Genomic DNA, 21,750 nt, shown 5'->3' on the forward strand with positions numbered 1-21,750 from the left:
GTATGGATTTTTCTGCTGGTTTTCTGGCTTTCTCTGTTTTGAAAAATTTGTGATGGGCCGGTTTGTGATTGACAGTGCTGTCCTGACATGCATTGCTTTGAGAAATGCAGTCAAGAACAAAAACAATTCCTTGTGCCATTTCAAAGTGCACATTGAATATATCGCCTATTGATCTCACTTCTTTCTAAAGTGCATAAAAGAAGCATTAGACTCAATTTTGGTTTTGAGTGTCTTCTCTCCGTCTTGTTCCACCACCACAGATGGAGAGATCACCTCCAAGCCCATGGTGCTGTTCCTTGGGCCCTGGAGCGTGGGCAAGTCCTCCATGATCAACTACCTCCTGGGTCTGCAAAACAGCCCCTACCAGCTCTACACAGGTAACCCTCCCTCTCTCACGGCCTGGGCACTTGGCCACATACATCGTGTAGAACGTAGTTGAAAGTAATGGCATCTTATATGATATAGTGATACTAAAATGTAATGCTGGCGATGGTTAAAGGCTCCTAGTACCTCTAGTGATGGATAAATGCTACTAGTGCTGTTGATGATGATTTGATGTTCCTGGTACTGCAAGTGATGGCAAGATGAAGAGATCACATTTCGTCGTTAATTATGCGACGACAATAAAGCATCTTCTAAAACATCTGCTGCTTTCCCGCTTTCCAATCATCCACCTGTTCAAACGGACCCACGCCTTCCCCCGTACTGTGCGCAGGCGCTGAGCCCACTACCTCCGAGTTCACCGTCATCATGCACGGGGAGAAGATCCGCTCTGTGGAGGGCATCGTGATGGCCGCCGACAGCTCCCGCTCCTTCTCGCCGCTGGAGAAGTTCGGGCAGAACTTCCTGGAGAAGCTGATCGGGGTGGAGATGCCCCACAAGCTGCTGGAGCGCGTCACCTTCGTGGACACGCCCGGCATCATCGAGAACCGCAAGCAGCAGGAGAGAGGTACTTCTGCCGCGGGGTGCGAAGCACTGGCACGGGATGGCTGTGATGAGGTAGAGCTAGTGTGATCCTCAATGTTCCCCTCTGGATTGAGGCGCAGGTTTCGGGTCGACGTCAAAAGCCACGCAACGGAATGATCTTGCCCTTATTGGTCAAGCTCAACATCCACACAAGTTGTTGCTCTTGACGTTAAATAATGGTTCTGTGTGCGGGATAGCTCTTTGAGCCCGACAGTGTATCTCAGCATGCCCGGTCTAACAAATGACAGAGATGGGATGCGTTCTCCCCGTGTCTATCTGTTAATCTATTTTATTAATCGTTGTCTAAAGGTTTTTACATGTAATCCATTTGTAAAGCACTACGAATGGCCTTGGGTTTGAAGGGTTTGAAAGCTGCTCTATAAACAAACCTCCTCCCTCCTCTCCCAGGCTACCCCTTCAACGACGTGTGCCAGTGGTTCATCGACCGCGCCGACCTCATCTTCGTGGTGTTCGACCCCACCAAGCTCGACGTGGGCCTGGAGCTGGAGATGCTCTTCCGCCAGCTGAAGGGCCGCGAGTCCCAGATCCGCATCATCCTCAACAAGGCGGACAACCTGGCCACCCAGGACCTGATGCGGGTGTACGGCGCCCTGTTCTGGAGCCTGGCGCCCCTCATCAACGTGACGGAGCCGCCCCGCGTCTACGTCAGCTCCTTCTGGCCCTACGACTACGCCCCCGACACCAGCCGCGAGCTGTTCAAGCGCGAGGAGATCTCCCTGCTGGAGGACCTCAACCAGGTGATCGAGAACCGCCTGGAGAACAAGATCGCCTTCATCCGCCAGCACGGCATCCGCGTGCGCATCCACGCGCTCCTGGTGGACCGCTACGTGCAGACCTACAACGACAAGATGAGCTACTTCAGCGACCCCGAGCTGGTGTTCAAGGAGATCGTGGACGACCCCGACAAGTTCTACATCTTCAAGTCCATCCTGGCCAAGACCAACGTGAGCAAGTTCGACCTGCCCAACCGCGACGCCTACCGCGACTTCTTCGGCGTCAACGCCATCACCAGCTTCAAGCCGCTGACCACGCAGTGCTCCTACATGGGCGGCTGCCTGCTGGGCAAGATCGAGAAGGCCATCACAGACGAGCTGCCCGCGTTGCTCAGCAGCATCAACTCCGACAAGCAGCCCGGCCTCACCAGCTGCGAGGCCACTGGCTGCGACGAGAAGCCTAAGAACCGCTATCGGAAAAACTGACGGAGGTTGACGCATTGAGAAGGAGAGAGGGGAGAGGGAAGAGGAAGGGGGTCGAGGGACTGGTGGTCGGCCGAACCTACGTTTATCAGAGAGCATGTCTTGTCGAACGAGAGTAAGAGGAGTTTTGAGTTTTGGTTCTTTGTTGGGGTTTTTTTCTCAGGAGAGTATGAAGTGGTGCTTTCTGGGGGTTTGGGGGAAACACGGGCAATAGGAGGAGGGAGCGTTTGTGTGAATGTTGCGGCAGCTGAATGATAGTCATGTTACAGAGACAAGGATATCATTGGGGGGATTTAATGAAGACACACGCCATCATCATTGCTTTCTCTGGCACGACCACCGTGGACTCTCTGGCCCCGGGTGCAAGGGGAAATGACGTCTCCAAGACGCGTTACAAAAATAGCAAAATTTAAGGAAAATTTTGAAAAAAGCCTGAGGCTGACCACCATCCAATCACCAGCCCTTTTTGTGTAAATAAAACGGGGGATTTGAAACGGGAGTGGCCAATTGTGTTTTGTTAGATCTTTAGATTTGCATCGTCACAGGTCAATTCCATGTGCTTCATAATCGTTTATCAAATAAAATGTTGTGGGTGCTGCACCGAGCCTTCGGGTGCTATGTAGGAAGCCATACCTCTGCATTCGATTCCTTCTGAACAACATTCATTTTGCATGCAACCGTATTTAGCAGCATGCATTGTAGATGCATGCATTTCCGTTTGAGTAGGTCAACGTTTTCCTAACAGAACTGACTTCACCATCCCTAGAGTGCAAAAAAGAGATCTATTTATTTGTCTCATATGTTGTGGTCTCATTGATACGGGTTGTTGACAACCTGTGAAATTATAATTTTTGTGGGAGCAAAGGTCAGGGTTCAAGGGTCACAGTCTTCACCGGCAGGCAGGGTTATGCGTTCTGCTCGACTTCTTAACTATTCGTACTGTTTTGTCTGTAAATGTGTCATTCTTTGGTTGACGATGAATGCTTTATTGCACGTTTCTTTCACCTCTCCATAAGCTCTCCAGCATTAAAGCTGAATGACCACATGAAAAGTGACGTGTGACATGAAATAATGAAAAGCTATAAATGTTGGTGTCCATAATATAGCATTGATAACATGAATTATGTGTTCTGACATGCAGCTTGCTTGTGTCTTTGTTCTGTCAGTTGGAAACAATTCATTTTATTACATGGGTAAGGAACCACAATCTTAAATAGACACAATATTTAGGCTATGCTATGCTACAAGTATTAGCCTAGGAGTTAACCTGATATAAAATCCTTCTATTGAAGTAATACACAATACATTTTTTATTCATGTTAAAATGCAATGACCAATTCGAGGCAGTTAGGGAGTACTATGCGTGGGCTGGAAATTAGCGTTGAAGAAAGTGGTGAAAACGTTATCATTTGACCTTTGACCCCTGACCCTGAACCTGGCAATGGCAAAATAAAATAAAAGGTTTGGATAGTTGTACACATTGTGACTTAATGAAACACTTACTGGAAAGGGTTTGTCTAGGTATGATATGCGATCAGCCACGCATTGATTAATAGAATCACAAGAGTGCCTGGCTGATTTCGGCTCTGTGTTTGTGTATTTCCCTATACTTTGTTGTTGTCCCCACTAATCCATTGTAGTTTAGGAATGTTTTTCCTAAGACATGCAATATAAATAAAAGGTAGGCCTACCTGCAAGATAATAATGAAAAAACACACCATTAATCTCTGCAGAATCAACAAAAAAAGAAGTATAAGTGATACACATTTTGCATAATTTCAAGTCAGGTTCGAGGGACACGGTTGCAGTGACAGAAGGTGCCCACTAGGGGACACTGTGGAGACAGGTATGATACGCCAGTCACCTGGCTGGGTGACTTCTTGTTCATCGGTCGCCGGGTTAATGGAACAACTGACCCTGCGCTTATGATGTAGGTTTGTAGAAGTTACTCGTTTTAAATTGTCTGTGACTTTAATAGAGACTGCTCATGCGTTTTGTTTTTGTGTAGGCCTACAATAGCTTTCAGCCGAAATCTTGTCCAGTGAATCATGAAAATTAAACACTTCTGACTGAGAGAAAACATGCGGCGTTGTTATTTTCTTTTTAATCGTATTCCTGAGCAAATCCCTTGAGCTGCATTGCAGTAGGCCTATTGTTCGCAATTCGTGACTTTGTGTGGGGGGGGGGCAGGTTGGCGTGTGCGTGTGCGTGTGCGTGTGTGTGTGTGTGTGTGTGTGTGCGCGCGCGCACTGTTCGCTGATCGCAGGAGTAGGTAGTATTTGCGTTGGAGTTGCTTTTTATTTCCCAAGACCCCCATGAAGCCCTGGGCGAGTTCATAACATTTCACGGTCGGAATAGAACAAGGCCACCTGTTTCTTGACAATGTGTCACAAGCACATTTAACTGATGCTACGTTATCATCAATTACAATTATACAATGAAGCCTCCTCATTTGCCTACCCTCCTGCCGAATCAGCTATTGAACAAGTATAAAAGCAGCCTGCTTTACGGTAAGCAGCGACGCCAACCGCACCACTGCATGGGACTAACGAGAGGTAGGGTGCGATGATGAAAGACCCTCAGCCCACCTTGCTCCACCGCTTACGTCCTCTCTAGACACCCGCCCCCCCAACCTCCAACTCTCTCTACGTGCACGTGCACGTCTCTCCCCCAACCCCCTCCCCCTTACGTGCACGGTGCACGCATGTCTCTCCCCCCTAGTTCCCGCTCCCAATTCCCCCCTCACCAGCCGCCCCCCCCCCCTATTCCAGAGGAACAACGCCTGCTCTTCTCCTCGAGGAGGCGGGAAGGACGGCGACGTCTGACAGCCCACCGGAGACGCGTGTCGCGGGCTGACGGGAGGAGGAGAAGCCATTGGTGGGGAGGACGGGAGAGGAGAAGCTTTAAAAACGAGACGCCGGACAGCGGGCGGTCATTGGATCTGGAGGGGGGCGAGACTCCACAACACACCCGGGTTTAGATGGACGGGGTTTCTGGTGGAGACGAGACGTGTCGAGGCTGGCTGTCCTACACAATGAAATGAAATGCATCGAAAGGTACATGAGTTTCGGGAAGAAGACAGAGGGGAATGAGAACAACAATTTCATTGGGCATACTTTCCACTCGCTGAAGAAATAGATGATAAACGCCGGGGAAGACAAACTTTTCTGGGAAGCCTACAGAATCTCCTACATCCAGTCCTGCATCCTGTTATTCCACGGTACGTGTCGTTCGTCGAGCGTCTCTGAATTGAATCAACATCGGCATGACCCGAGGCGTAAAAACTGATGTGGATTCATCTCACGGAGGGAATGGTGAATCCCTGATGGTCTAATTGGTTTCAGAATAGGTGTCAATTCAGCTGTGGTGTTCGCCGATGATGCGTCTACTCTCACGTGTCTGTCATTCGCGATCTGATCCACTCAACATATGTTGCTGTTGTGTTTTCTCAACTGCACAGATCGCATTGGTTTTCCAACAGTCCTTCGCTGAATACGCTTTGTGAGCGCAAATCGTCTCCATTTGGAGACATCAGCAGGAGATATTCCTGCAGGAGTAGGCGCTGCGGGAAAGGACGGGGCTCAGTCCACTGGTGTACTACCCATTCGGGCTATTGCAAGAAGCTTCGGAATAGTGAACACCGATGGGAATGGACGTGAGCGTTGAAAGCTGAAAGACATTCAACAAAAGCAGGGGAAGTCTTTCTGCAGCCTTTTCCGAATACCAGGTTTGCCTAGGTCTTAATTTATTTTGCAAAATAAGGGTTGTGAAGTTGTTCATTCTGAATGCTGCAAACCTTGTGAAATATCCGATGTATGATAGACTATTATTCAATTATGGATAAGAGCTGATCTAAACGCCATTTTTAAACAAATATCTGCCTATGTTTGATTATAATTGCATCACATGGCACATCGAGTCGAAGGAAATCAAAGAATACTGATTGCCAAAAGAATTGCGGCAGTAACAAAGCTGACATAACCCTTTAATCCAGCAAATGTCATATTCACGTGTAGTAGCTGTCATTTTCCTAGTGTGTTGCCAATAATTGGGACGAAGCTCCAACAGTGGAGGTCTGAGTTTAAACTGAAGCAGACAAGTAGGCCAGTGGGTGAACCAACAGACTCAAGTGCGTCAAAACAGTCGGAGTAAATGGAATGCATGGATGGACCACCCAGGAAATACATTTTTGCATTTAGACTAGTTTAGACTAGTTTGGCTGTGGTCCTGGCAATCATACCTTTAAAACCACACCGTGTGGCCTAGTATCCTGTGGATCCCTAGATTGCCTTTGTACTCTTCGCCTTGCCCCCTCACATCTCCGGTTGCACCTTTCCGCATAGTGTGGATCTTCGATTCTAGCAAACAAACCAACCGAATTGCAACAATGGCGTCCCCCCAACATCAGCAACTGATCCCCCACAACACAGAGGCTAGCTGTGACTCCAGCGGGGAAGGCAGCGTCTCCGTGAGGATCAGCAGCAGTGGGAAACACAAGCATGGAGCCGGGCCCCTGGGGGCCATAGGAGGCGGCTTCATAGGGGGGTCCAAGCACTGCAAGTACAGCATCTCGTCCAGCTGCAGCTCGGGGGAATCCGGGGCCAAGAGAGCCGCGGTCAAGAACTTCCGCTCCCACAGGAACATTCCCCAGCTCTTCGAGAGGTCCGCCGGCCACTTCTGGGACCCCAAGTTCGACTCGTCCATCCTGGAGGAGGCGTGCCGCGAGAGGTGCTTCCCCCAGACGCGCCGTCGCTTCCGCTACGTGCTCTTCTACCTGGCGGCGGCCAGTGTCCTCTGGGGGCTGTACTTTGCCATCAACCCTTCCCGCTGCGACCGGAAGGCCTTCCTCCTGCCCGCCGCGGCCTTCCTCCTCTTCTGCCTTCTCCTCTTCCTGTTGACCTTCACTCGGTTCTACGGCCGCTTCTACAACCAGGTGTCCCTGCTGCTCATCCTGGCCACCTTCTCCCTCACGCTGGCTCCCCAGATCCGTACGTCGGGCTTCCGGGACTTTGAGCCTTCGCCCGTGGAGTTGGACGAGGGAGTCTTCAGCGGCATGGGGGCTGAGTATTATAACGTCTCCCTCGGGAAGAACGCATCGCAGTGCTCGTCAGCCCCGTGCATCTCGCCCGTGGGGACCTTCTCCCTGTGCATGGAGGTGCTGCTGTTGCTGTACAGCGTTCTCCACATCCGCCTCTACGCCTCGGTCCTGCTCGGGCTGCTCTACTCGCTCGTCTTCGAGGGTCTGGGGTGGCTGTACCTAACCGGATTGACGGAGGACCCCGGCTCGGCCTCGCAGGCGGACTGGGACACGCTCCGCTGGCTGGGCCCGGCCAAGGCCCTCCTCCACCTGTGCGCCCACGCCATCGGCATCCACCTCTTCATCATGTCGGAGGTGCGCTCGCGGAGCACCTTCCTCAAGGTGGGCCAGGCCATCATGCACGGGAAGGACCTGGAGGTGGAGAAGGCGCTGAAGGAGCGCATGATCCACTCGGTGATGCCGAGGATCGTCGCCGACGACCTCATGAAGCAGGGCGACGACGAGCTGGGCGACGGCTCGGTGAAGCGCTACTCCAGCAGCGGGGCCGCCGCCGCCATCTCCAGCCCGAAGAGCAACAAGCGCAAGAAGACCTCCATCCCCCGGGGGCACATCATCTTCAGACCCTTCAACATGAAGCGCATGGAGCCCGTCAGCATCCTCTTCGCCGACATCGTGGGCTTCACCAAGATGTCGGCCAACAAGTCGGCGCACGCGCTGGTGGGCCTCCTGAACGACCTGTTTGGACGCTTCGACCGGCTCTGCGAGCTGACGTGCTGCGAGAAGATCAGCACGCTGGGCGACTGCTACTACTGCGTGGCGGGCTGCCCGGAGCCGCGGCCGGAGCACGCCTACTGCTGCGTGGAGATGGGCCTGGGCATGATCCAGGCCATCGAGCAGTTCTGCCAGGAGAAGAAGGAGATGGTGAACATGCGCGTGGGCGTCCACACCGGCACCGTGCTGTGCGGGATCCTGGGGATGAAGCGGTTCAAGTTCGACGTGTGGTCCAACGACGTGAACCTCGCCAACCTGATGGAGCAGCTGGGCGTGGCCGGGAAGGTGCACCTGTCGGAGGCCACCGCCAACTTCCTGGACGACCGCTACCTGCGCGAGGACGGCCGGGTGGTGGAGCGAGTGGGGCAGAGTGTCGTGTCGGACCAGCTCAAAGGTGGGTGCTGCTCAATCCTCAGCTTAACGGAATGATGGAATAGAACTCATGATATGATCTCATGAGTATAACGTATATATGTTTCATCTGTTGTATTATGTCTTTGACTTTCACATTCGATGATTGCCATTTCTGCATGGCCTTTCCCTTCCCCTCTTCCACTGACTAAGTTCAATTACGCGGTGTCCCAGACACCCCCCCCCCCCCCCCCCCCCCGGGGCATGCTCTGCTAACCTTGTTGGGAGCTCCAAGGATTGCTTCGCCGCGTTGTCATGCTGCTATTCTCTCCAGATTTGCCTTATCGTGTGTCTGGCTCCTCCGATCCCCCTGGGCCTATCGGTTACCCAGTGGTGGAAACCTTTTGGTTGCGTGATTAAAGGCAGAAATCATCCCAACGAACAAAGAGGCTTTTAATCGGGCTTTTCATCATTCAAGGCCTGTCAGCCTATTGTCGGCTTTTGAACGAGGTCACAGCAACTAATATCCTTGAGGATCGCGGCAGTGCAATTCAGCTTTGGTGTGTGTGTGTGTGTGTGTGTGTGTGTGTGTGTGTGTGTGTGTGTGTGTGTGTGTGTGTGTGTGTGTGTGTGTGTGTGTGTGTGTGTGTGTGTGTGTGTGTGTGTGTGTGTGTGTGTGAGGCTGCTGTTCCATTCATGAAGCTGTGTGAGTATGCTGTTCATGTTCAGCATAGTAAGTGTGGCAGGTAGGATCCCAGTCTTGTCAAAATATGTATTCGTAGTTATTAACACTCTCTTTATGGCTGGGAAATGGTTTCTGTTCTCCCTAGTGCTGGTGTCTCTGACCCTCTGGCGTGTTTGCAATCATTTGTTGTTATTCTCTTCACATTGTCCTTCCCTCGTCCCTGTTTCCTCTGGCCTGCTCTTCCTTCCTTCCCTCCCTTCCTGCGCATCTCCGGCGACAGCTCTATAATTTACAGTTCTCCCTCTCTCTCTTTCTCTCGCCAAGGCCTCACACCTCCTTCCTCTCCCTCTGTCTCTCCAACCGTGACATTTATCGCCGCCCGACACAAAGCGGCAATACAGCGCATAATATCTGTGACATCTCAATGACCGTCTCTAAAGTCGACCAGACCCACTCAGCCGTTGGCGTTAACACACCGTTGTCTGTGTGTGCGTGTGCGCGCGTGTGTGTGTGTGTGTGTTTACAACGTGCTGCCTGTCAAACTGTCTGCCGCTGCTGTCTGCTTGGATTTACATTACTTTGGCTGAGGCCGCTGCGAGGAGATAAACTATTTAAGGGCGACGGTAAAAAGGTTGTTTTCTCTGATGCTCGGCTAACCAAAGGGATTGATTTGAGGGGGTCTAGGATTCCACCTTATCACTAAGAGATTGATGATGGGGTCTTTAACGGCTACAGTATGCTGCTCTTCCCTTTCTTTGCACATCCTTCATTGTGTATTGAGCACACCTCTGAGATATCTTTTATTTTGAGGTTTTTGTGCCAGCGAGAGAACAGGCTCAGACGGACTATGGGATTGTGGCGGGGGAACCGGCCTTTGTTGTGTTTTCTCCGCCTGTGTGAACCTCGGGGGCAGGTCTGCAGGGCTTTATGGATTCTGCCAGCGTTCCGTCCCTTGGATTCCTGGCTCTCATCTCAATCGTTCTGACCCAGCTATCCGGTCGCTGGGCACTCGCCATCTGCTTTTCATGTTTCTTTCAGAGCCGTTCAGGTCGTCGTACTGCCACTCGTCTCACGAATCAGACTTTATATCAATAATGTGAAGTCTGATGGCAAGCTCGAACCTGTATGAACTCTTTCATTCACTTCGTATTCGACCAATCGCAGTGCTAGAAGCACGGATCCATCAGCGCGTAATTGGCTGTTAAAGCTGTGGTGGTCAATTAGGAGAAACCAGCCAAAGTCATCTAGATATTGAAAGTATTCCACTAAACTTCCTCCTCTTTCTTCAAGACTACCTCAAAAGCCTCACCCCCAAAGCATGTGACTAGCTCGCTAGCTATAGCAACAGGGCTGCCTCGCTCTGTGGAGGACTCAGGCCATGCGCCTGTCTATCCGCGTACCTGAGTAGGTACGCGGAGAGACAGGTTGTCCATCCAAGCATTTCATTTGGGCTTATTGAAATCATTCGAAAGACTTCAAGGTCTGCAGCAGCCATAGGTCCTTGATGTTAATCAGTATTTTTGTCAGAGATTTTAATTGATTGATTGCTGTCAGATGAAAAGAGAGTTTCAATATTTTTTCCTAATATAAATTCTCTACCCTAGCTTGAACACTTACACTGTAGAAATACAATATTCCTGTCAGAGCATTTGATATATCGATTGCTGTTGGATGCGAAGAGAATTTCAACAAATACGACAGAAAAAAGAGTCTAAGACAGATTCTCTGCCCTAGCTTAAACACTGCAAATGTAGAAACACACTCATTAAAACCCCATTTTGGTGTGTGTGTGTGTGTGTGTGTGTGTGTGTGTGTGTGTGTGTGTGTGTGTGTGTGTGTGTCTCATTGTGTGTGTGTGTGTGTCTCTCATTGTGTGTGTGTGTGTGTGTCTCTCATTGTGTGTGTGTGTGTGTGTCTCTCATTGTGTGTGTGTGTGTGTGTCTCATTGTGTGTGTGTGTGTCTCAGTTTGTGTGTTTGTGTGTGTGTGTGTGTGTCTCTGTGTATGTGTGTGTGTGTGTGTGTGTGTGTGTGTGTGTGTGTGTGTGAGACACTAGAGGAGCTATATCTGGCCTTGTTCCGCTGCGAGGCTCGTGGCCGTGTGCTAGCGGTGTGGCTAATGCGGAGTGATGGCACCTGTAGGAGATAGTCCCAACCACGGTTATCCCCCTGGAGACGGCCGAGTCACTGCCCGGCCCCCCCCCAGGAGTCTCCCTCCACCACACCGGCTGCTAGAACACAAGAATATGAATAGTATTATTAAAATACTATAATACTTATTCGTGGGGAGAATACTTGCAGAGGACTGCTGACATGGTGTCATTAATGTAGAATTATTGCAATAGGGCAATAACGCAATGGCAGCCTCCTTTTTGGAACGAGGAGCATTTGAGCGTTTTATCGTGGTTTTATGGTCATTGTTTGTTAATCAATCGTGATATGATTCGTTTGAAACTGCCTCGCCGTTTCTCATGCGGCACAGAGCAAAACCGTTTCCATTAGCCTAGGGTGCGGTATATTTGAGTTAATTTAGGATTTTACACCACAATCTCCCTCTTGAGTCCACCCAATGTGGCGGAGCATCGCGGACATAAAATCCATGATCCATTCTGATGCACAAGCCCCATTGATAAAAAAAGAGGACTGTAGCGGTTTATCTGGTCTGGGAACGTTTTCACCGCAAGACGCATTGCAGTTTCTCAACTTCGAGACTATTCCCGTGGAGATAAGAGCCTGATCTGATGGGCTCACCGCACGAGACCAGAGAGGGTTCCGGAAGCTCAGATGAACTGTGCTTAAAGCGCAAACGTGTGATGGGGCATGACTGCATAAGCGGTACGGGTGAGATCAATGACCCGATGGATGTGAATATCAAGGATGTATGATTTAAAAAATGTGTTGATTTGTTGTATCAGTGGATCAGGGGTGAATCACGAGGACAGGGGTGATCCACAGGGGTAGACCACCTCAAACCCATTTGTTCGCTTCGGGTCAAATGGGGTCACTGGTGAACTATCCCGAAGGTCTCCTTTAAGTGGGACCTTTATCAACTTCACTGCTTTCTTGCTGAGCGCAGCTTTGTTCTTTGGTGTGTGGGAGAGCAGCCCCCCCCCCACCCCACCACCGCCGCACCGACCACCTCCGCCACCACACTCCCATCAGTGCCAAGCCAACTGGAGATTTCTAATTAACCATTACTGCTGGGATCCTGCAGGTTTGAGGGATTTATCTTAGTCATTTTCCATCTTCTTTTTCTCTCGCTCTCTCTCACCTGCGCGTGTGTGTTTTCCTTCTAAGTGAAGAGGATATTGATTGCCTGTCATGAGACGGCTATCACGGTCATGTCCTCCGTGACGAGTGGGGTAAAGTATTTTCCTCAGTGGTTGGTTCTTACCAAAGTGAGGGCTGGAGGGTATGTGCAGGTTTTTTCGTTCTCTACTTAACGAAAAAACATAAAGGCTAATTATAGCGGCACTATCATTTGTGCAAACTGTGGTTTGCACAAATGATAACGGCAGTGAGCGTGCATTCTCCACACACAACACCCCTATGGGAAGAGGCTTCAGACTAGGCAATGAGACCGCTTAATGAAAGAGAAGATCTATTCTGCGCCCCGGAACCAGCCTTTGGCTCTTTCCTTCCCATTGTTTCTGGTTTAATGGGCTTTCACAAGAGCAACGTGCTGGTGTGTCCCTGCCTTGAGACCAGGGTGTTTCAACCTGTGGTTCGCGTACCACAGGTGAAGAAACGAGGGTGAGCTGAATCGCGATTAAACGATTGGAATGCAGCCCTTGAGTACTCCGGTTGCAAGCCCTCTCGATGATAATTACTGTTGGTACGATCTGTAATGGAGACCCATAATTAGCTAGCCTCTGGTTTGAACTGCACAACATATTTTCAATATTTGTTACGTGCCTTCTTTGGCGGTTCTGTATTTTGTATTATTAGAAATCCCTCATGAGAAGTTTCCTTATTATGTTCCATTATTGTTAATTCGTTATGCTATATTATGCAACACTGCCGTTGGCCTGCATAGTATCACTTTAATGTAGACTTGCACAGTCAGGAAAAAAAGGAAACTCTTTGTCGTGATTCAAACTTCTTTTACTTGTTGTCATTGTCGGTTACACAGATGAGTGGTGATACGGCAAATGTGAAGAAAGCATTTTCTCCACCCTGAATCATCTGCTCACCCAGTGAAGCAATCTCCTTCGTCTGTCATCTTCACTTTCACTTCATCGGTACCACAGCCATACACACATAATGAAACGATGTTTATCTCTATATATATAATGCAGCCGTGCTTCTTATACCTGAGGTTTGTGTGTGTGTGTGTGTGTGTGTGTGTGTGTGGGAGACTGTGCTTGTGTGGGAGTGTGTAGTGTTGTGTTGTTGTTAAGGCCCAGGGCTTGTTCCGTATGAAATCAGCAACGGCACAGTATCCTGCGTGTGAAGACACCGCATGTGAAACAGGCTCACAGCAGCAGTCACAGCGAATGAGGCGAGCAGCAGCCGAGGGCTGGAAGGGCTGGATGTGAGGCGCGGTCTTGTCGAGTCTTGATCAGATCAGAGGTCAGAGGTCACCCAGCCAGGTGTGATTGAGGAACAACAGGGCGCAAATGAGCCAGGAGGTGGATTCAGCTATATCTGTTATTTTGTGAAGATTGTTTGTAACACACACACACACACACACACACACACACACACACACACACACACACACACACACACACACACACACACACACACACACACATCAGCTGTTCATCTTGTTCTCACACAACCGTTGTACTCACACTGACACACTGGTGTAGTTCTGCCTGGAAGCAGCCATCCTAGAAAGCACCCCTCATGGGTGTGTTAGCTGATATCATTATAATGAGGGCCGCAAGGGTTTTGGGTGAGACATCATGACTGCATGATGGGGCAAAAACGTGTAAGACCTTGATGTATTCTTTCATACATGTGGTCGGACCAGTGCTGACCTTCACGACTGCATAGCGGGTCGAAAACAGTAAAGGCCTTTAAAATGAGAGAGAGAGAGGGGTAAGCATTGAAGTGCAGGCAGTACAGATGGGAGAAGGGGGAGAAGGGGGGAGACTGGGGGAGATGGGTGAGAGGAAATGGATCCATGTAGCGTGTAAAAGGCACACAGAGGTGCTCTGCGCGGTTCGTCGAGCAGCACTGGCTGGTCGACAACGCCAGCCCCAGCGGGATCCCGCTGAAAAGGACATTTTCTAACGGCAGGGGTACACACACACACACACACACACACACACACACACACACACACACACACACACACACACACACACACACACACACACACACACACACACACACACACAGACACACACGCTTTAGCTGTAGGCTCAGTGGGGAGATTGAATGGCCGGTGTTGGAGCAGGTAGCCGGGGCGAATCACATTTGAGTCGGGATTAGTTTAAAATGGTGCAGAGGCTTCTACACTCCATTCACTGAGGCGGGCCAAAAGATAGACCTGGACCAGAAAACGTGGGGAAATTGTATTAGCATATTCCTTTGTCCCGTTTTGTCTCCCTCTTTGTATCTCTCTCTAGTTTCCTTCTCTCCCTTCCTCTGTCTCTCTCTCTCAGCCTCTGTCCCTCGTTCTATCTTTCTCCCTCTTCCTCTTCCTCCCTCTTGCTCTCTCTCCCTCTCTCTCCCTCTCTCTGTCTCTCTCTCTCTGTTCTTTCTTTCTCTATCTCTCTCTCCCTCTTCATCTTCCTCTCCCTCTCTCTTACACTCTGTCTCTCTCCCCTTCTCTCTCACTCTGTCTCTATCTCACTCACTCTTCCTCTTCCTCTTCCCCTTCCTCTCTCTCTCCCTGTCCCCCCCCCCCCTTCAGCGTGTCACACAGATGCCGGGGTGATGAATGACCGTGCAGAGTGACTCATTGATACACTCTCAGATGAGTCTCCTGTTTTGATGGGGCACTCGGGGGGAAGAAAGCCCCACTGTTGACGTGATGACGCATAGGAGGTGACCTCTGACCTGACACTCGCTGGACCCAATTTCTGCACACCCACGCATGGAGGGACGCACGTGCACAAACAAACATACACGTTCACACACACCTACGCACACACACCTGAGAGAGTCCAGGTCGGGTGTGTGTTGGTGAGAGTGTGTGTTCTTGAAAGTTTGTGTTTGCGATAGTGTGTGTGTGTCGGTGAGAGTATGTGTTGTTGAGTGTGTGATGGTGAGAGTGTGTGCTGGTGAGAGTGTGTGCTGGTGAGAGTGTGTGCTGGTGAGAGTGTGTGCTGGTGAGAGTGTGTGCTGGTGAGTGTGTGTTGGTGAGTGTGTGTTGGTGTGTGTGTGTGCTGGTGAGAGTGTGTGCTGGTGAGAGTGTGTGCTGGTGAGAGTGTGTGCTGGTGAGAGTGTGCGCTGGTGAGAGTGTGCGCTGGTGAGAGTGTGCGTTGGTGAGTGTGTGTTGGTGAGAGTGTGTTTGATTAATGGCTCGGTGTGAATTATAAATGAGCTGAGGGATGACAGGGGGTCAGTCTAGCCGGCCTGCCTGCTGCAGTGTGTGTGTGTTGTGTGTGTCTGTTATGTGTGTTTCGTGTGTGTGCGTGTGCGTCCATCTCTCAACCTTTTCCAGTGTTTCGATGTAATTAGATTAAAAAAAGACGAATGAGGTTCCACATTTACTTATGATCTTTTCATTCACTGGCTCTCTCTCTCTCTCTCTCATCTTCACTCGGTACTGTCACGGGGTCGATGCTGAATGCTAATCGATCATCCACCGTGCAGTGGCTAGTTCCTCCCCCAGGGAGGGCTACCCTCCCTGGGCTCCTGCCCTCTGGCTGAGCTTCCTTCTCGGGCTGCCCGGAGCAGCGAGCTCAGCCCCCCTCCAGCTGTCAGCTGTCTGCTGCTGCTGCTGCTGCCTCCTTCTCTATGGCGCCGGGAGTTCTCGCTGCGCCATCGCTCCTGGCACTTATAGACTCTGCATCATTCAGTGTTTGTTTGTGTGTGTGTGTGTGTGTGTGTGTGTGTGTGTGTGTGTGTGTGTGTGTGTGTGTGTGTGTGTGTGTGTGTGTGTGTGTGTGTGTGGCGGTGTGTGTGTGTGTGTGTGTGTGTGTGTGTGTGTGTGTGTGTGTGTGTGTGTGTGTGTGTGTGTGTGTGTGTGTGTGTGTGTGGCGGTGTGTGTGTGTGTGTGTGTGTGTGTGCGCGGTGTGCACGCACACACCCGTGTGCGTGCACACCACGTGCCCGGCTTTCCTCTCAGACAAGGTCGCGGGCTCTCCGGTGTTTTTAGTAGTTTGGCATTTCCAGGCTCCCTCCCGCGATCCCTCTCCTCTTCATGGTCATGATGCGTTACCAGCAGACCTCGCTGTTGTTCGTCTCCCTCCGAGTCCTCTCAGTGGCTCCATCGCAGCGCCTTTACCGAACCGACGGACACTCAAACACATCGCATCGGAGCCGGCAGCAGGGCAGCTCGTCACTGCCTCCCACACACACGTCTGTTGTGCTGCCGGGTGCCGAAACGCACACACATACACACACACACACGCACACGCACACGCACACACGGACACACACACGGGACGCCAGCTGCTTATCAGTTGAGCGGTCTTCATCACCCACCCTGATGAAGCACAGCTCAAAACGTTGACTAAGCACATTGCACTGCCTGCGCCCTTGGAGTAGGAGATTGTAGGGGTATGTGTGTGTGTGTGTGTGTGTGTGTGTGTGTGTGTGTGTGTGTGACTGTGTGTGTGTGTGTGTGTGTGTGTGTGTGTGTTTTGTATCTTTGTTTGAGTGTGTGTGTGCTTAGGCGAGAGAATGTGTTTCTCTATTTTGCTTCCTATTCAATATCTTATCTTTCTCCCCTTCTTGAAAAGGGAGCAATCTGAGATCCGACAATGTTCAGTTATTCATTCAAGCTGTGCCTTGAGATACCTGTCATCACCCACGGAACCACTGCTTTAAGAAGGGGGGCTGGGATAGACTCTGTGAGACACTCTGGGATGAGGATGAGCGACGGTAAAAGCAGTGACAGAAGTCGAATTGTTAAAGAGATGTGTAAACGTATGCCAGCACAGTTTAATTATCCTTGAAGAGGAATGATTTCACCCTTCAGAAATAAGAGGGACTGATGGATCTGGCCTTGGACGAGAGAGAGAGAGAGGTGGCATTATGTCCGATAACCGATGGGAGAATGACAGTATTTCTGCAGGGCTGCTGGACAGGTCTGCTGTCTTGCCAACAGGCCGTGAGAGACGGGGAGGTGAGGAGGGAGGGAGGACGAGGTGCAGGAGTCATTGCTAATGGCAGAAGGGGAAGAGTGCAGCAGGAGGAGCAGAGGGAGAAAAACTAAAAGGAGGGATGTCACCATCTTTTCTGTCCAGGGATGCCAAGTACCTCCCAGTGTCATTTTTCTCAGCGCAAACCTCAGCAGGCTTACTCCCAGAGTCCCGGCCAGGATGTAGTGCCTGCCAAACATGGTCGTTCCCCCTCCACGCCCCTGGTCACACGATGTACACCCTGCAGGAGAAGGGTGAGGTATTGATCCGAACCCAATGCCCAATCAGTCTTGTACAGAAGATTGTGTGTGTGAGAGTTATGGGAGGAAGAGAGGCTGAGAGAGATAAAGAACGAGAGACATACACCGAGATGATGAAAGAGAAGAGAGAGACAATTAAAGTGAAACTCAGAGGGAGAATAGATGGATAGAGCTAGATTGTGGTAGAGAGCAAGCGATTGACAAACATCATAGATAGATAGAGATAAACAAGAGAAAGAGATATACAAACACACACATAGATAGATATGTAAGAGAGACACACAGATATAAAAAAGGGAGAGAGCGAGACATACACACACATATATATAAGAGCGAGAGAGAGACACACATACATAAAGTTAGATATATGAAGAAGGGAGAGAGACACACACACACACACACACACACACACACACACACAGAGATAGATATATAAGAGAGAGAGCGAGACACAGATTGTTAGATACAAAAGAGAGAGAGAGAGCGAGACACAGATTGTTAGATACAAAAGAGAGAGAGAGAGCGAGACACAGATTGTTAGATACAAAAGAGAGAGAGACACACACACACACACATAGTTAGATACATATGAGAGAGAGAGAGAGGGAGAGAAACGGAGCCCCCAGTCTGGTCGGTCGTTCCGGTACATTCTGTGTTGTTTGGTCGGAGCCAGCAGCCCTCCCAGGGAGATTTGTCCCGAGCTGGGGAAGGAAATGCGCTGAGAAAGCACAGGTGCTGCGAGCACTAAGCTTGGGCCTATTACACTCTTATGTAACCCCCTCTCCGACAGGGTCACTGTGGGCAGTCTGGCCTCGCCTTCCTGCCTCTTGCTGGTAGTAGCTGGCCTTCATCCATTATGGCAACTCTCCCCCAAATCGTGTCTTATGACTTATTCTGCCTTGGTAACACCTCAAACGGACCCCCAAAAATAAAAATAGTTTTTGAGTATTATACATATTTTATTTTTTCGAGTCTGTGATCATTATCAATATCAGCGATGCCATTTCACTCTGATTTGAGATTCGAGTGTTGAGAAACACTCAATTGGGTTAATTAATCGCAGTGACAATATGGGTCATCAAAATGTGTTTTTCAAACGGGGCAAAGGCCTACGTGTACGGTTTTAATTCTACACAACCTAATGCACTTTCTGCTGTGAGGTACTTGTGAACGTTTGGTCCGTCGGCTAGATGGAAACATCAATACTGCTGCACAGTGCGCCGGTGCATATGGCAGCAGACCGATCCGGACGTGACAGTCCGTCGAACCCGTGAAAAAACATCTGCAACTCGTTTCATCTACCGTTAACCACAACATCCGTCAGCTCCCATGGCGACGTTGCGGTGTATCAAAGAACCGAACCTTTGCTGCTTGTTGTCACATCATCCCAAAGAACAGATTGTACCCGGTGCTGCCCGGGAGGTGGGAGGTGGGAGAGAGAAATCCTGCACCAATAAGAGGTGCTAAATTATTCTGCTTTGCTGATATGACCTTTAGAATTTTAACGCACACACCATTTTTTATTTATAAACCCCCCCTCTCCCCCCCCCCCCCCCCCCCCCCCCCCCCCCCCCTCCCCCCTGCTCTCCTGAGACCATCATGTGTGGGCCTGACATTTAATTTCACGCGTGACACAGCTGGTGTCCTGCTGGCTCAGGCCTTATGAAATATACATGGGACTGCTTCGTCCGTCTCCTTGACTGAATGAGAGAAAGATGTAAAAATGGTAAAAGTGTTCTGTGCTCTCTAGTTCCCGTTCTTTTTCGTAGGATCGCATTGCGTATGAGACAAATGCTTGGTTTGTAAAGAGTTTCTCTGCAAATGGCACTCGCCAAAAGAGGAAGAATGGAAAAAAAAATAGAAGAAACCCAGTATTAGGAAGAATACTGAGTTAAGCGATGTGTATTCCAATGCCGTCAAATGGCTCTTGTTTAAACTGGAGGGCAAAGGAGGACACCCTGGCTTCCTAGGTCTTAAGTCAGGTCTATCATGGTCACAGAAGTGCCCTCTCAGTTCCCTTTCTGTACCGGATGGTTTAGTTATCTCCGTTTTTGTGTGTGACATAAAACAGTTTTTGGACAAATTGTGTAATTTTGGGGCGAAGACGCAGATGATGATATGAATTATTGGGGCAGATTTGAATTAAAGGTATGTAACGAGATGGACTCATCTATCTAAAATAAAAGTCAAATCGACAAATGCCCGTTGAAACATGGATGGTGTTTAGTGTCACAACATCAGAGAGCACGCTCACCACTTCAACACTTTCTCGTGGCTTCCCCCCTTGAGTCCCGGAGTCGCCTATTAGCCAATTAGCTCTGCATAATACGGCCCCTGTTTTCTGGAGAGTTTACACCAGAACGGAAGAGACGGCTTGGAGCCGTGGGGAAATAGCTGATAAGAAATTGGCAGCCTTGTGAGCTCTGTGAGCCAAAACAAGGGGACTGACCTGGATGAACTTCCTTCTGGGGACGCGAACCAAATCAGTGCAGGAAGTCTAGCACATAAAACCTACCCGTCTCTACGTGACGGAAGTCTCCCTCTGACCTGATAATGGCCAGGGTTACGTAAAAAGGTGAGTGCTTGTAAATGAACCAGTGTGGGAAGAGCAGTGGTGTTAAATTAGGGCCGCCCTGGCCGATTCTGTGGCTATAAATATACATATAGGAAGTAAATACATCCGTTCCATTTCTATTGACCCGCAGAACCTAAGAATGCTTATTTAAGAGATGTGCTTAAGGCACGTTATCATCGATTTATTTGTAGCTTCAATGCTTGCCCTCATTTATTATTTCTGTATCGAAGCAACATATTGGGAAACACATCAGCAAAACAAATGCTTTCGCTTTTGTGTAACTCTAAAGTCTGGCAGACCCTTTATGTTTTGTATTGTCGTTTGTTCGAGTTTAAACACATGTTTTGTTTGAGTGTCATGAATGAAGCATTACCCCTGCAAATGCAATGGAAAGTACTTGAGTTTCGGATTTGGAACTTGATGAGTTGTGTGAGCTACACCTGTGTACACCTGCGTTCCCTATTGAAGAGAAGGGTCCAGTCTTTCTGAGAATGCCCCCTCCATGACGCACCTTTTCTCCTGTGTGCTCTGGGATTGGCTGTACTCCTTAGACCTCATGAGTGATGTGGTCGCTTGAGCTCTTCTGACGTTACTGGTTTTTCATTGGTCTCTCTCTCTCTCTCTCTCTGTCTCTCTCTCTCTCTCTCTCTCTCTCTCTCTCTCTCTCTCTCTCTCTCTCTCACCTACACACCTAATAATCTACGCTCGTACACACACACACACACACACACACACACACACACACACACACACACACACACACACACACACACACACACACACACACACACACACACACACACACACACACACACACACCACACACACACACACACACACACACACACACACACACACACACACACACACACTGCAGCAGCTGGTGTTTCAGTACCACCTGCTTCTCTGCTTTGTTATCTTACCCCTGGATCTGTCAGCTGATTCCGGGAGTTATTCTGGTTTTGTATGTGTTTTTTTGTGTGTGTGCGCGTGTGTGTCTATGTGTGTGTGTGTCTGCAGGGCTGTTATCGTCAGAGAGTATATGGAGGTCTTGTTTTTGCAAGTTTTTTCTTCATGGCTATATCCTAAAATGTACCCTGGCCTTTCGGTCCTCCAGCCCTGCCAAGTCTCTTCCACTCTTATCTGCGTGTGTGTGTGTGTTTCTGTGTGTGTGTATGTGTGTGTGTGTGTGTGTGTGTGTGTGTGTGCGTGTGCATGGGTATATGTGTGTGTAAGTGTGTGTGTGTGTGTGTGTGTGCATTATGTGTGTTCAGGTGTGTGTGTGTAGGTGTGTGTCTGTATGTGTGTGTGTGTGTGTGTGTGCGTGGGTGTGTGTGCGTGCGCATGCTGGCCTCGGTTATTTGTAGCCGGCCAACTTTATCTCTGAATTGCCTTCACAGGTTTTAGTCTCTCTCCAGTAAATAGCCTCTCCAAGCTGCTAGACTCACACAAATGGATTTTTAATTGCGTTTTGTTTTCGATACAGAAACATCTTATTTGAATAATGTTTCGGTCATTTGCCATGCGTATGTGCACGTGAGTTTGTGTGCGTGTGTGTGTGTTGGTCTGTCTGACTCTCTGTCTGTCTGTCTGTCTGTCTGTCTGAGTGCCTGCGTGCATGCGTG

The 21,750-nt window shown here is 49.7% G+C and overlaps 2 protein-coding genes across 3 annotated transcripts in view; both read left to right on the top strand.

Annotated features, from left to right (window-relative positions):
• srl (sarcalumenin) overlaps window positions 1–4,261 on the top strand; it is a 16,292-nt gene extending 12,031 nt beyond the window's left edge. For both annotated transcript variants that reach the window (XM_060068607.1, XM_060068616.1), the window contains 3 exons: window positions 261–377; window positions 716–949; window positions 1,375–4,261. In XM_060068607.1, coding sequence (XP_059924590.1) covers window positions 261–377; window positions 716–949; window positions 1,375–2,186 — 1,163 coding nt within the window. In that variant the 3' untranslated portion in view covers window positions 2,187–4,261. The remainder of the gene's footprint in view (window positions 1–260; window positions 378–715; window positions 950–1,374) is intronic.
• A 661-nt stretch (window positions 4,262–4,922) lies between these two features.
• On the top strand, window positions 4,923–13,998 carry LOC132474807 (adenylate cyclase type 9-like). The gene is made up of 2 exons (XM_060075680.1): window positions 4,923–5,403; window positions 5,644–13,998. The coding sequence occupies exon 2, from the start codon at window positions 6,571–6,573 to the stop codon at window positions 8,419–8,421; it is 1,851 nt and encodes a 616-aa protein (XP_059931663.1). The 5' UTR covers window positions 4,923–5,403; window positions 5,644–6,570; the 3' UTR covers window positions 8,422–13,998.
• Window positions 13,999–21,750: the final 7,752 nt, after the last annotated feature.

This window comes from Gadus macrocephalus, chromosome 2 (genome assembly GCF_031168955.1).
Source record: "Gadus macrocephalus chromosome 2, ASM3116895v1".
Taxonomy (NCBI): domain Eukaryota; kingdom Metazoa; phylum Chordata; class Actinopteri; order Gadiformes; family Gadidae; genus Gadus; species Gadus macrocephalus.